General features: G+C 39.3%; 1 protein-coding gene across 1 annotated transcript in view; it reads left to right on the plus strand.

The window, feature by feature from the left end:
• LOC106089775 (guanylate cyclase soluble subunit beta-1) overlaps nt 1-16,204 on the plus strand; it is a 293,195-nt gene that overhangs the window by 242,268 nt on the left and 34,723 nt on the right. The window contains exon 14 of the mRNA XM_013255752.2: nt 1,862-1,999. Coding sequence (XP_013111206.1) covers nt 1,862-1,999 — 138 coding nt within the window. The remainder of the gene's footprint in view (nt 1-1,861; nt 2,000-16,204) is intronic.

Raw genomic sequence — 16,204 nt, forward strand, 5'->3', positions numbered from 1 at the left:
TCCTTTCTTCTGGCTCTTGGTATGTAAAACTATGTTACAAAGTGGCTTAAATCGAATAATGCTATCATGACTTGCTCACATGGTATTGAATCAATGCAGTAACAAGACAAAACATTCCCATAGCAAGTCCAAGAAAATGGGTTAACAAACCATAGTCAGCAATCTATTCGAGCCCCGAACGTTTTCATGGTAATTGAGTTTCATGTGTTGTCCACTCTTTGTTTTTACGCTCTTCCTTTGTACAGGACCTTTTATAAGCCAAATAATGGAAGGTGGAAATTGAGCTGCCGTTCAATGAAATCCAAACCAGATAGGGCACATGAGAAGAGAAATGGCCTGTTAGACTTATCACCAGCTATTAAAAGCAAATTAAAATGAAATGAGAGCAAACTAAAGTTCCCTTTGGCTTCAAGTAAAATATATTTCAATATTCTTAAAAAAAATATGAAATTAGGAAACTTCATAAACGCACTGTTTCTATGAAAAAATTCATGAAAAAGTTAGTATCGTTAATCTCGCCTTAAATTTTCTTTTTATACCCTCCACCATAAGATGGGGGGTATACTAATTTCGTCATTCTGTTTGTAACTACTCGAAATATTCGTCTGAGACCCCATAAAGTATATAGATTCTTGATCGTCGTGACATTTTATGTCGATCTAGCCATGTCCGTCCGTCCGTCTGTCCGTCCGTCCGTCCGTCCGTCCGTCTGTCTGTCGAAAGCACGCTAACTTCCGAAGGAGTATAGCTAGCCGCTTGAAATTTTGCACAAATACTTCTTATTAGTGTAGGTCGGTTGGTATTGTAAATGGGCCATATCGGTCCATGTTTTGATATAGCTGCCATATAAACCGATCTTGGGTCTTGACTTCTTGAGCCTCTAGCGTGCGCAATTCTTATCCGATCAGAATGAAATTTTGCACGACGTGTTTTGTTATGATATCCAACAACTGTGCCAAGTATAGTTCAAATCGGTCCATAACCTGATATAGCTGCCATATAAACCGATCTTGGGTCTTGACTTCTTGAGCCTCTAGAGTGCACAATTCTTATCCGATTGGAATGAATTTTTGCACGAAGTATTTCATTATGATATCCAACAACTGTGCCAAGTATGGTTGAAATCGGTCTATAACCTGATATAGCTGCCATATAAACAGATCTGGGGATTTGACTTCTTGAGCTTCTAGAGGGCACAATTCCTATCCGATTTGGCTGAAATTTTGCATGACGTATTTTATTTTTACTTTCAACAACTGTGTCAAATAAGGTTCAAATCGGTTCATAACCTGATATAGCTGCCATATAAACCGATCTGGGATCTTGACTTCTTGACCCCTAGAAGTCGCAATTATTATCCGATATGCCTGAAATTTTGTACGACGGATCCTCTCATGACCATCAACAAACGTGTTTATTATGGTCTGAATCGGTCTATAGCCCGATACAGATCCCATAAAAATCGTTCTCTCTATTTTACTTCGTGAGCCCCAATGGGCGCAATTCTTATACGAATTGGCTGAAATTTTACACAGGTCTCCAACATATAATTTAATTGTGGTCCGAACCGGACCATATCTTGATATCGTTTTAATAGCAGAGCAACTCTTTTCTTATATCCTTTTTTGCCTAAGAGGAGATGCCGGGAAAAGAACTCGACAAATGCGATCCATGGTGGAGGGTATATAAGATTCGGCCCGGCCGAACTTAGCACGCTTTTACTTGTTTTTTATAAAACACTAAACCGAAAAATTATTCCAATAAAATAACTTTGCATTATTTTATATGAATCTACTTAAATAGTTTTTCCCCATCAATCACCACTATTGCTTACTTAAGTTTTCTATTTCTTTCATTTCAGGTGGAAACAGTTGGTGACAAATACATGGCCGTTTCCGGTTTACCCGATCATTGTGAGAATCATGCAAAATGTATTGCACGATTAGCCTTGGACATGATGGACATGGCCAAGAATGTTAAAATGGGACCCAATCCAATGGTGAGTGAAAAAAAAACCACAGCCCTAATGCCAAACATATATGGTTCACACAAATGATTATCCTTAAAGGCTCTTTTTCGGACACATATGTTATGATAGCTGTAATTGATCACTTGAAGTTGTTGTTGTTGTTAGCGATGTAGAGAAACTTTCTTCAAACGACAACGTTTGTTGGTGTGTTCATTCCTCACAAGGAAAGAAAAAGTATTCGAATTTCTACTCATATGTATGTGTGTAAAAATATCCAACGTCTTCTTAAGAAGTCATAAAGAACTCAAAGAAATAAGAAAACTTGAATGGAAGCAATTAAATTAAGCATCGGATTTGATTTACAACTGAAATTTCTAGCCACAATCAGAGGAAAATAAGAAGTCAACTGAATTGGTTGAGCAACAATTTTTTTTTTTGTGGGGTGACAAACATTGTTGCCAGCATTATGTTTAAATCACAAAAATTTGGTATAAAGTTGAAGGCTACAATTTCTCATCCGATTTGACTGAAATTTTGCATGTAGTGTTATGGTATCACTTCCAAAAACTGTGCTAAGTACCGATTTGCCTGAAATTTTTCATGAGGTGTTTTGTTATGACTTCCAAAAACTGTGCCAAAAATGGCGCAAATCGGTACATAACCTGATATAGCTGCCATATAAACCGATCTTGGGTCTTGACGTCTTGAGCCTCTAGAGGGCGCAATTCTTATCCGATTTAAATGAAAATTTGCATGACGTGTTTTATTATGACTTTCAACAACTTTGCCAAATAGGGTTGAAACCGGTTAATAACCTGATATAGCTGCCATATAAACCATCTGGGATCTTGACTTCTTGAGCCGCCAGAGGTCGCAATTATTATCCGATTTGTCTGACGGATCCTCTTATGACCATCAACATTCGTGTTTATTATGGTCTGAATCGGTCTATAGTCTGATACAGCTCCCATATAAATCGATCTGGCTATTTTACCTCTTGAGCCCTCAAAGGGCGCAATTCTTATTCGAATTGGCTAACATTTTACACAAGTCTCCGACATATAATTTAATTGTGATCCGAACCGGACCAAATCTTAATATCGCTCTAATAGCAGAGCAAATCTTTTCTTTTATCTTTTTTTTTTTGCCTAAGAAGAGATGCCGGGAAAAAAAATTGACAAATGCGATCCATGGTGGAGGGTATATAAAATTCGGCCCGGCCGAACTTAGCACGCTTTTACTTGTTTTATACTCGTAGTAGAAAACGAATTTGATACCCAATTTTGAGGGTCGTCTCACCCCATAAACTCGTGGTTGACCCCAAAAGAGCGTGATTGGCATCCCCACCCTACATACCCCTCAAACTGGACATATTTCTGGACTATGGCAAAGGGGGGCTCAAACGTGATATCTATTTAATGGCCAAGTGTTTCAGGGACGACTCATCTCATAAAATCCCCCTAAACTACACACATATACTGACTATAGCAATATGTAGCGTAAATGAGGTTTTTGGGAATATAGTATGAATCTGATATCCACTTTCGGAGCACAGGGTTAAGGTACTCCAATCCACCACCAAAACCAAGATAATAAAGTAGATCTAACATCCAAACTTTATTGGGCGGACTTTTTCCTTACCCTATTTTCATTAACGACAGATATCGGAGTGATGCCATTTAAGCGAAATTGGGTTTGTTGGTAATAACTCAAAAACAAATATTTGGTATTCTTATTGAACGTGAGATATCTAGGAGGGCCACCCCACCTCCAAAGACTGCCAACTGCAAATATAGACCAATAATGAAATTATGCGGCTCAAATGAAAAGTATTTGAGACTTGAGCACGAATCGGATATATTGTGGTCCCCCTCACCGCCAAAAATACCATCATACCGGACGTATTTTTATATATATAAGGCTCAAATGAAATGCATTTAGGATTAGAGTGCCTATATGATATCCACATTGGAGCAAAATATCTGTGCCATGCCATTATAGGCCTCAGATAAAACCAGAAAGTGAAAGAAGTTGCAGAGGAGCGGGCCCTGTCCAGCTTGTCTATTCTATAACCCACCACCATGGATTTTGCTAAAAATGTATACAACCTAAGTTTGAGTGAAGGGCATCATATTATTCTACATACCAAACTTTTCTCAAACCAGTAAAAATTTAAGCTTTTAGGTAGCGAACAATGATAATCGAGAGACCGGTTTATATGGGAGCTATTGGGTTGCCCAAAAAGTAATTGCGGATTTTGCATATAGTCGGCGTTAACAAATTTTTTCACAGCTTGTGACTCTGTAATTACATTCTTTCTTCTGTCAGTTATCAGCTGTTACTTTTAGCTTGCTTTAGAAAAAAAGTGTAAAAAAAGTATATTTGATTAAAGTTCATTCTAAGCTTTACTAAAAATGCATTTACTTTCTTTTAAAAAATCCGCAATTACTTTTTGGGCAACCCAATATATCAGGTTATAAACCGATTTGAATCGTAAATGGCACAAGACAAATTGTGAGATCGGTTTATATGGGAGCTATATCAGGTTATAGAGCGATATCTTATAAGGAATATATATTAAAATCTAAACCGATATGGCCCATTTGCAATTCCCAATGACCTTCATCAATAGTAAGAATCTCTAAAAAATTTCATGCGACTAGCTTTACGCGTTCGACCGTTATCGTGATTTCGACAGACGGAGGTACTTGTGGATCAACTCAGAATGTCAAGACGATCAAGAATGCATATACTTTTAGGGGTCGGTAATCAATATTTCAAGGTGTTACACACGGAATAGCTAGATTAGTATACCACCAACCTACAGTAAATGCAAATATTGCCCATGAACATTCCACTAAGGAACAGGGACAAACTTCTCACATATCAATGAGTGCAGTCCGATTCAAGTTTAAGCTCAATAATAAGGGGCCTCCGATCGGCGTGCCGTGGTGCGACACCTCTTTGGAGAGGAGTTTTACATGGCATAGTTCCTCACAAATGTTGCCAGCATTAGAAAGGCAAAATCACCGCTGAAAATTTTTTCTGATGGTCTCGCCAGGATTCGAACCCAGGCGTTCAGCGTCATAGGCGGACATGCTTACCTCAGCGCTACGGTGGGCTCCACCAACCTATAGTGGTGTGTATAAAAAAAACCATCGTTGCCAGGATGCAACCCTGCTTCACTCCATTGTCGATCCCGAAAGGTCGTTTGAATTTTCTAAACTCTGGCAACCTTAGTCATAATTACAACTCCACCCCATCCATCTTGGCCATTACAGATAAAGTTGGTCATAGAAGTTTGATGCTCATCTTTTATCGTAGTTAAATATCGAACAATTATCAACGTGACACAGTGCAGATATGAGAGTGTTGCCTAGTCATCCTTTGCATTGCTGAACTGGTATCAGCAGCAGTGTCATTGCTGCTCTGCCACAACTTGGGCAACTACAATTACCGGAAATCTTGCGAAAATTTGCAAAACTTTTCCCTTTTCACATAGCCACAGTGTATGTGTTGGTAATGTATACCTCATTCACATTCATATCCATGTATATTGTCATCCAAAAAGGACGAAACAAATTTTGTGGGAGTAAGGACATTTTGTCCTTCTTTTTTTTTATCAAAGCAATAAACAAATTTAGTACTACTATGGAAAAGCAACAGGGAGAAAAAAAAACACTAAGGCAAAAGAAAAATACAAAAAATTCAAGGCAAACTTTGTCCTTTCTGTTCACTCAAATGTGCATACATTGCATGAATAGCAAGTATACAAAAAAGAGTCCAAAAAAAGACTGGCTTATAAATGGGCCAAGATCCTGGAGCTCATAATGGGTTACTCCAAGGGTTACTTCTAAGGAGATAAAAAAACTTTTGCTCTCGCTTAAACTCGTGTAAGATGTCACGTTATGCACATGAAGGCAACTAGATTTGGGAGAATCGACCACAAAAAAAAAAGTAGAAGTCATGATGCTGCTTTTTTCTCTTGGTTATTTCAATGCCTTAGCATTTTCCGAGAGCTTTAGAAAGTTACGGAAAAATTAAAAAACGAAACAAAAGACAAATTTTTGAAGGCAAATAGATTTGGTTCTTTCAGACTTAGTGGCTTTACAGTGGACAAGAACTCGTTAAGTCATGAATTAGAACTAGGGAAATGGCAGCTTATGTGACTTGAATTTTTGACTTAACATTTTTAAATTTCATATCAGGCCCTTTTCGACTCTAAAATGGTTCGTGGTCTTGATTGATTATATGGCCATGGATACATCATGGCTATAAACAGCTTTCATTTGAGTCTAATAAAGGGTGATTTTTTAGCTTGATCGATTATATGGCCATGGATACATGATGGCTATAAACAGCGTTCATTTGAGTCTAATAAAGGGTAATTTTTTAGCTTTTGTTTCATTATCAAACATCTTCAGTTTGGTCTATAATTTATCCATTAAAAATGCAAATTTGCCCAGAACATTCCATTAAGGAACTGTGGCAAACTTCTCACAACTCAATGAGTGTTTTCCGATTCAATTATAAGCTCAATGATAAGGTGCCTCCTTTTTATAGCCAAGTTCGAACGGCGTGCCGCAGTGCGGCACCTCTTTGGGGAGAAGTTTTTACATGGCTACCTCACAAATGTCGCCTGCATTAGGATGGGATAACCACCGCTAAAATTTTTTTCTGATGTACTCCCAGCATTTGAACCCAGGCGTTCAGAGTCTAGGCGGACATGCTAAGCTCTGCGCTACGGTGGCTATTTTAGTCTTCCAAATTGTAGCGAGAACGTTTATACAATTATTTAATTATTAGTACACTCAATATATAGACTTTAGAATAATTGCCGTACTTATATAAATTAACATCACTGTTTTGTTTTTATGTTATCACTCAATGCCTTTTGTCACTCAATGTGTCTCTACTTTTGGTCAATATCTCTTTGTAATGTTTCACCCACTCATTTATTTACATGTAACTGTAGCAACAACAGGAATATGTGTTTATTTTATCACCAGGCTTTGAATACAACAACTAAGTCTAGTTTCATTTTTCATTATTGTAATCTTCTCTTTGACTCCCGTTAATGCAAATATGATCTGAAAATGTTTAAAATAGAGATCCACAAGAAGAATTTTGTCATTCTGGTTGTAGCTAACAAGCAATAAAGACCGAAAAGAAATCTAAGCCTCTGCGTCTTATTTAGAAAGGCAGTACCTTTAAATAAAATAATATTTTCTTTAAAATATAATAAAATTGAAGTAGTCCCGATTTGACGCTAGACGTCTGTCTGGGACTCTTTGGAATTATAATTAAATCGGTAGGCGAATTTGACGATTTACGTCTGTTCTGCCTCCAATAAAAACATAATAACTCCTCGCATCAATCTACAAGCTGAACAGTCTCATGTAACCCTTTACATTGGCGCCCAACAATAAAAATCCACAATTTCAAAATTTGTTTAGTTTGTAGTTGCTGTTTTGAGGAAGATTTAGTTGTTGCTACTTTTTTTCATTGCGTTCAGTTCATTGGTTGTGTGTGTTAATTTCTCGTTTGGCATTTAAAAGCCATATTATATTTTGAAATATGATTCGACGAAGCCCTCGTAACACGCCCACGACTGCTAACAGTACGTCATCGGGTCAAAATCTTGGAAATAATCAATCTAATGAGGAAAATTCAAATACCCCAAGAAATATTCCTACGACCTTAAGTAACGCATCTGTAAGTCAAAAAGGTACGCCAAATCGTTCAAAAGGCGAAATTGAAAATTCGGCAGGTTCACGTACCACCACAAGCAATGTACCCTCTGTGAATAATAATATGGGAAATAATCGCCCTGGGGAAGTTTCAGATCTCGCGGTTGTCAATAACTCGATAAATATGTCAAATCAGAATTCTACAAATAACCAGTCGATGAGAGACGTAGTAAATCCTCCACAAATTCCTCAAAATTCAAATACACCTAGCAGTCGTAGTTCACGACCTACATTGTCCGCTCAAACATCAAGTATGTCAACCCACTCCGAAGCTTTTCCTGATAATTTAGAGAGAAATCAAGGCAATTTGTCAAGCTCCTTTAATTTTACTTTCACGCAAGATCAGTTTCATCAAATTATGAGTAATATGAACACCAAGCCCGAATCTAAGACAACTTTTGTGAATTGTAGTGCACGTTTTAATGGAGGACGTAATACTACCAAAGTAGAAGATTTTATAGCCACGATTCTTGTCTACAAAGAAGCAGAGAATGTGTCAGACACTTTGGCTTTAACTAGTTTTCCTTTATTGCTGGAGGGATATGCATCCACATGGTGGCAAGGAGTCCAATACGAAGCCAAAAACTTTGAAATGGCTATTGACCTCCTACGAAAAGCGTTTTCACCTCCTAAGCCCGATTGGCGAATTTTCGCAGAAATTACCCAAGATAAACAAAAAGTTTACGAGTCAACCGATGTTTTTATTTGCCGTAAGCGACGTCTGTTTGCCCAGTTGTCGGAAAAGCTTACAGAAAACACAATGTTAAATATGATTTTTTTTCAATTAAATCTTTCGATAAGAGAGAAACTTTCGAGAGACAACGTTAGGAATTTCCAAGACTTACTTCAAAAAGCCAGAGATATCGAAATGTTTTTGGATGAAAATAAAATGTCAAGGCCTCGACAAGAGACCCCAGAGAAAATGAATATGCGTTGTTCTTTCTGTAGGAAAAAAAATCATACCATCGATACATGCTATAAAAAGATCGAATCAGATCGCAGGGGAACTAGTAAAGTGCAGGAGAATACTATCAGCTGTTATGGATGTGGTGCAGCAGGCTACTTTAGAGCCAATTGTCCCAATTGCAATAGTAAAAATCCTAACAATAGCCCAGAAAAACTAGATTTCAATTCGCTACACACCACCATTGTGGGTAGAAATGTTCCTACAGTTGGAGTAAATATAAATGGCATGGAAGGTGAAGCGTACTTGGATACTGCGGCGCGAACGAGTGTTGCAGGATACAAACTTTATCAAAAACTCAAGGAGAAGCAAGTAGGATTTCAACGAGTTTCAGCCGAAATAGTACTAGCAGATGGCATTCCTCATGAAGAAATTGTATATTCAACAATAGTAAATATAATAATAGGAAAGCGCCTAAGGAAAATTCGATTTATATGTTTGCCAAAAGCTATGGGAAATCGTACACTCATCGGCATAGATTTTTTGGAGCAAGCGAATATTGTTTTGGATTTGGCAGACAGACGCTGGTTCTTTAAGGACGAACCAACCAAAATATTTGAGTTTAAAATGAATCAACCAGATTTAGCGCGGTCCATACCTCTTACACAAGCAAACATTCGAGAACATGACTCTATCAATGAATATTTGTCTTGGTTTGAAGATTCAAGCTGTAAAACTCTGCCTAAAGACAATGTATGCCCAATATCGAGTTATTATTCCCCGAGGGGAATTAATAAAATATTTAAGGATAGTGTACCATCAGATTTTCTTCCTCAGGTTGACTCAGGTTTATTTCCACCTATGAAAAGGAAAAAGAGCTCTGAAACTGAGCCAATATTACTCAATTCCATTGATTTTTCGTTAAGAAATGAGGAAGGCATACATTTAAAATGCCCTGAAAGGAGAGAATTGGAGAAGCTATTGGCCAGTGCAAAAGACATTTTTGAAGATAAATCGGAAACAGTACCAGGCATTGAACATTATATAAACACTGAGGCTCATCCACCAATATCATGTCCTCCTTATAGATTGTCTCCAGCAATGAGAGAAAAACTAAAAAAAGAAATTGATGGTATGCTTAAGAAAGGAGTAATTTATGAAGGGGAATCCCCCTGGTCGTTTCCAGTCGTTATCATACCTAAGAAAACAGGAGACGTCCGTATATGCGAGGACTATAGAAAACTGAACGCAATAACAATTACCGACAAATACCCTTTACCTCGTATGGATGACCTGCTGCACGCCGCGAAAGCCACATCTTTTATGTCTACAATTGATTTGAAATCTGGGTACTGGCAAATCAAAATGGCAGACAGAGATAAAATAAAAACAGCCTTTACAACACCATTTGGCATTTTCTTATTTAATAGGATGCCATTTGGTCTTAAAAATGCTCCAGCGACCTTCCAGAGATTAATAGACAGATTAAGAAATAGCCTTCCGCAGGTTATAATATTGGCATATTTAGATGACCTTATTATATGTTCAAGATCTTTTCCTGAGCACTTGAAAGACTTGCAAATGGTATTCGATAAACTGAAATGTCTAAAACTGCAAATGAACCGAGATAAGTGTCATTTTTGCCGACCTGAAGTCAAATATCTCGGCCATATTTTGACAATAGAAGGTCTGAGACCCGATCCAGATAAAACTAGTGCGATTTTACAAAGACCACATCCAAGAAATTTGAAGCAAGTAATTTCGTTTCTGCAAACTTGCTCATGGTTTAGACGTTTTATTCCTGAGTTTGCAGAAATATCGAAGCCACTATCTCTATTAACCAAAAAGGGCATTAAATTTGTCTGGACTGATGAACAGGAAAAAGCTTTCAACAAACTTAAAATAATGTTGACATCTCCACCAATTCTACAACAAATCGACGAAAGCAAGCCCTTTAATCTAAAAACCGATGCCAGTGATTATGCGCTCGGAGCAGTTTTGATGCAGGGGGAGAAGGAAAACGAGCACCCTATAGAATATGCGAGTCGTCTATTGCTTCCGGCAGAACGAAACTATTCTACAACAGAGAGAGAGGCTTTGGCAGTCGTCTGGGCGGTAGAGAAATTTCGAGGCTATATTGAGGGATCGACCATTTCTGTTTTAACAGACCACCAACCTTTGCGATGGCTTTTTTCACTGAAATCACCAACTGGTCGATTGGCAAGATGGGCCTTAAAGCTGCAGTCTTATAACATAGTATTTGGCTATACCCCTGGTAAACAAAACGTTATTGCCGATACCTTATCCCGTCCCCCTTGCAAAAATGAAAATCACACAGATATTAAATGCGAGTGTTTCTCTATTTCTATCGATTTCCCAAGACAGGGAGCTGCCGAAGTTCGATCAGCACAGTTGGAAGATGTTGATATTAAAAAAATTATCGACTCCTTTGAAAGGGATGATGACAACATATTGTTGTATACTAATAGAGGATATCTTTTAGTAGAAGGAGTATTATACAGGTACTGTTCAGACCAGGACTCCGAACAAGGGCAATTAGTGGTTCCAAAGTCAATGCGGGCAAAAATATTAGAAAGATTTCATGACAATGAGCTGGCAGGTCACTATGGAATTGACCGAACCATCCAAAGAATTGCACAGCATTATTACTGGTCCGGTATGCGCGCCGATATCACGAAATATGTGAAATCATGTCTAGATTGTCAACGCTATAAATCGACCAATTTGAAACCAGCAGGCCTCATGCAAACCGTCTCAAGTAACCAACGCTTCGAAGTGATTGCTATGGATTTAGTAGGCCCGCTTCCACGAACGCAAAAGGGAAACCAATGGATTTTGGTAGTAGAAGATATTTGCAGTCGTTGGGTCGAGCTATTCCCGTTAAAAGATGCTACAGCAGAAAATTGTTCGAAGATATTGTTACATGATATCGTGCTGCGATATGGTGTGCCCCGACGCATTCATACAGACAATGGGTCCCAGTTCATATCGGCTATCATGCAGAAGCTAACCTATTGTCTAAATATTAAACAAACCTTTACACCAATATATCACCCTGAAGCCAATCCTGTTGAGCGGAAAAATAGAGATTTAAAAACACAACTTGCAATTTGTGTTGGAAAAGATCACACCGTCTGGGACACGAAACTTCCCATGATACGATTTGCGATGAACACAGTGAAATGCGAAAGTACCGGATATTCATCAGCCTACCTAACATTTGGACGAGAACTTAGAAGCCCTTTAGAAGCACACTTGGACCTGAAAGCCATAATTCTATCAGAAAATTTCATACCACAAATAACACCTCATCTTCTGAAAATGGCAGATGTTTTAAAAAAGGCAAATGAATCGGTAGAAAAAGGTCAAGATAGAAACAAAAACTATGTGGATTCTAAGAGAAGGCAGAACATCGATTTTAAAATTGGCGATAAGGTGCTGATAGACACACATATCTTGAGTAGCGCTGCGAAAAACATGACTTCGAAATTTGTACCCAAAAGAGATGGACCATACATAGTTACAAGTAAAAAAGGTTCATCATGTTACACCATATCGCTAGTAGAAAGTCCAGATACTCCGATGGGTACGTACCATACTTCACAGCTCACCGCATATACGGGACATGAAGATACGCCCATTTACCCGATAAGAAAAAGAGGTCGTCCCAAAGCTATAAACGCAACCACGTCACAAAATATAAGTAGCACAACTAGTAGAAATCTCTCAAAAGATAAGCAACAGAACTATTCAGACGCAAAAACAGCAGAAGATAGAGATACATCAGATAAAAATATCATCAATGGAAGAGTCCTACGACCGAGATCTACAAAGAATTGAACGCTGCCACATCGTCGAGACGTCTTCTGTGGCAGAGGGGGAGGCTGTAGCGAGAACGTTTATACAATTATTTAATTATTAGTACACTCAATATATAGACTTTAGAATAATTGCCGTACTTATATAAATTAACATCACTGTTTTGTTTTTATGTTATCACTCAATGCCTTTTGTCACTCAATGTGTCTCTACTTTTGGTCAATATCTCTTTGTAATGTTTCACCCACTCATTTATTTACATGTAACTGTAGCAACAACAGGAATATGTGTTTATTTTATCACCAGGCTTTGAATACAACAACTAAGTCTAGTTTCATTTTTCATTATTGTAATCTTCTCTTTGACTCCCGTTAATGCAAATATGATCTGAAAATGTTTAAAATAGAGATCCACAAGAAGAATTTTGTCATTCTGGTTGTAGCTAACAAGCAATAAAGACCGAAAAGAAATCTAAGCCTCTGCGTCTTATTTAGAAAGGCAGTACCTTTAAATAAAATAATATTTTCTTTAAAATATAATAAAATTGAAGTAGTCCCGATTTGACGCTAGACGTCTGTCTGGGACTCTTTGGAATTATAATTAAATCGGTAGGCGAATTTGACGATTTACGTCTGTTCTGCCTCCAATAAAAACATAATAACTCCTCGCATCAATCTACAAGCTGAACAGTCTCATGTAACCCTTTACAAAATCTTAAATAAATGGGCTTCTTGGGTGTACGTGGTAGTACCATCATCGGCGCCCTTTTCGTTAGGCTGCATTGAGACTATTGTCGCTGCACTGCCTAATGTTTCAATAATACAAACTTTACCTATCCTAGTCCTCCGAATCTTGAAGTCGGTTTTGAGTTTCTCGCCACTGCACTGCCTAATGTTTCAATAATACAAACTTTACCTATCCTAGTCCTCCGAATCTTGAAGTCGGTTTTGAGTTTCTCGCCACTGCACTGCCTGATTTTTTGGTATTAGGATTTTTGCTTATCCTAGTCTTTCCAATAATGAGAGAGGCCTTAACTGTCTCTCCGTCAGCCCCCTGTTCGTTGGGCGGTATTGAGTCACCTGCCACTGCACGGCCTGATGTCTCAATATAAGGATTTCCGCATATCCTAGTCTTCCCAGTCTTGAAAAAGGTAGCCTTGCCCCCGTATCCCTTAGTCTTAGCCAAGCTCATCACGGAGATTTGATCAATGCCAACCACAAGGGGAGTTTCTTCCTCCTTCTCCTCCCTGCGGCAGACCTCCCACTGCGATCAAACTTTGATTTAACTTGGCCAAGAATCCCAACATGCGTTCCGTCGCAAATTTACAGCGTCATCCCTTGATGAAGACTTTCGCCTTTGTGAGCTGGGGAATGTCCATCTTTTCTACCAGGTCAAGCTTTGCGCCCTACCAGGAAACGTGGATATTTCCGACGAGCTGTTTGACCGTATCAAAACATTCCGCCGACGCAAAATGCAGCGTAAATATGTCCCCTCTATACTCGCAGCTCATCATTTGTATGGCCCTCTACAGAGTTCCACACATGTTCGAAAATCCGCTTGTTAAGCAGATCCTGCAATTGGGCACGATGATCTCAGCTCACCTATGTTGTGCTTCCTTGCCACTCTGGCGAAAGAGGGCGACTTCTTACCATTCTCTGCGAACATCTTTCCCTTCAGTAATGGCCGCCGACGCAAAACGCAGCGTAAATATGTCCCCTCTATACTCGCAGCTCACCATTTGTATGAGCGGACCCTCTACAGAGTTCCACACATGTTCGAAAATCCACTCGTTAACCAGATCCTCCAATTGGGCTTGCCACTCTGGCGGAAAAGAGCGACTCCTTACCATTCTCAGCGACCATCTCCCCCTTCAGTGATGGCCGCCGACACAAAACGCATAGTAAATATTTCCCCTCTATACTCGCAGCTCATCATTTGTATGGGTGGAACCTCTACAGAGTTCCACACCTGTTCGAAAACCCGCTCGTTAATTAGATCCTCCAATTCGGCCCGGTGATCTGGTGGAATCCTACCGGATGCACTGCCGATATTGATGACTTCATAAGTCAGCTTATATCTGTTGTGCTACCTTGCCACTCTGGCATAAGAGGGCGACTCTTTACCAATCTCAGCGACCATCTTCCCCATCCGTGAAGGCTGTGGCCTCTTTTAAGCAGTCACAGAGACTCAGGGGCCGTGCGCGCTTCCTTCGTTGCTGTTCCTACTTTGTCGACCTTCGCACGACACTGTCTGGAGTCTCCATTGCGGAAGGGCTGGCTTGGTTTCCTAGAGTACTTGAAAGGGGGAGTTTTTTTCTTCTTCTGGATTTAAGCAGTGTTATGCTCTTCGGAAGATCTGATACTCTTTCCATCTTCCGTAGAAGTGCTTGGAATGGCAGTTCTATCCCTTCCAGCATCCTGCACTTTCGCCCGATTGCGCTGCTGGTACATACTCCTCTTTCTCTTTCGTCGTGTCCCGGATCGCTTTATCGATCTGCTTGTGAGCTTAACAAAGCCATCGTTCACTTCTGCCGTCATGCCGCTGCCCTCATATCTCGATTCGACTGCGATGATTGCTTCATTGACACCGTCCCTCTCTGAATCCAAATCGGAAACACCACCTTCACTTAAAGGCTGGGGACGAACTGTGCATCTCTCTGGTTTAACAATAAATCAGCTGTCAACCCATTGGTTCCTGATGCCTTATTGTTTTTCAGCCGTGCTTCTGCTAGCTGGACCTCGTTCTGACTGGGGTGGTACATATTCTATACCATCTTCAGGGATTGGTTCTATGATACATCGATATTACTACCAACTGATGCAAAGAATCATGTGTATGCCGTGGGAGTAGTGTAATTGTGTAGACTACAAATCTGCCATTACACAAAAAACACATGCATTGGGAAAGGCACAGCTAACTGACTGGGTTGTCGCGTGTGGTAAATGTTGTTTATAACGTTTTCGCAGTAAATTCGGCATAAGGGCAACATACCAATGTACGGCCCTTGAAGCCTTTACATCTCTTATGGCCGATAAGTTATTCTAACTAAATGACAAAACACGACCCATAGTGGTTGAACTTCAAGTTCTGCTGGGCCGAATCCTTAATACCCTCCACCATGGATCGCAGTCCTATTCGTCATGATTTAAATATATTCTCAATCGTCATAAACTTGGTTAACCCGAAGCCTTTCGGGTCGACGCATTCCGGAATAAGTGCGTGGGCGACAGATGCGTATGAAGCACTGTGGAATAGAAAAACAGTCGGTAGATCTGCGAAAATCCAATGGAGTGATCCGGATCGTGAGAGAACGAGGCTATTTCTGAAAGGTAGTGAGACTGAGGTCAATATAAACTTTTGGTATTATAACGGGATAAATAGGACTAAGAGCTCACTTATGTAAAATAGGTGCTGCAAGTTATAAGATGTGTAGGGCTTCCGGGAAGATGATGAGACATTGGAGAATTTTCTATGACATTGCCTTCCACTATGGATCGCATTGACTCCTTCATTGAATGACAATATACAGGAGTTAGATCCACAGATATAAACTGCCCATACTTGTGATGACTTTAAGAAGTCATAAAAAAATACCACCCTTAAAATTTCAGCCAAACAAATGCGCCCCTAGAGGCTCAAGAAGTCAAATCGGGAAATCGGTTTGTATGGGAGCTATATCAGGGATATAAACCTATTTGAACTATAATTTGTACGGCGGTTGAAATCCATAGCAAAACTTTA

The sequence above is a fragment of the Stomoxys calcitrans genome, chromosome 2, assembly GCF_963082655.1.
Source record: "Stomoxys calcitrans chromosome 2, idStoCalc2.1, whole genome shotgun sequence".
NCBI lineage: Eukaryota > Metazoa > Arthropoda > Insecta > Diptera > Muscidae > Stomoxys > Stomoxys calcitrans.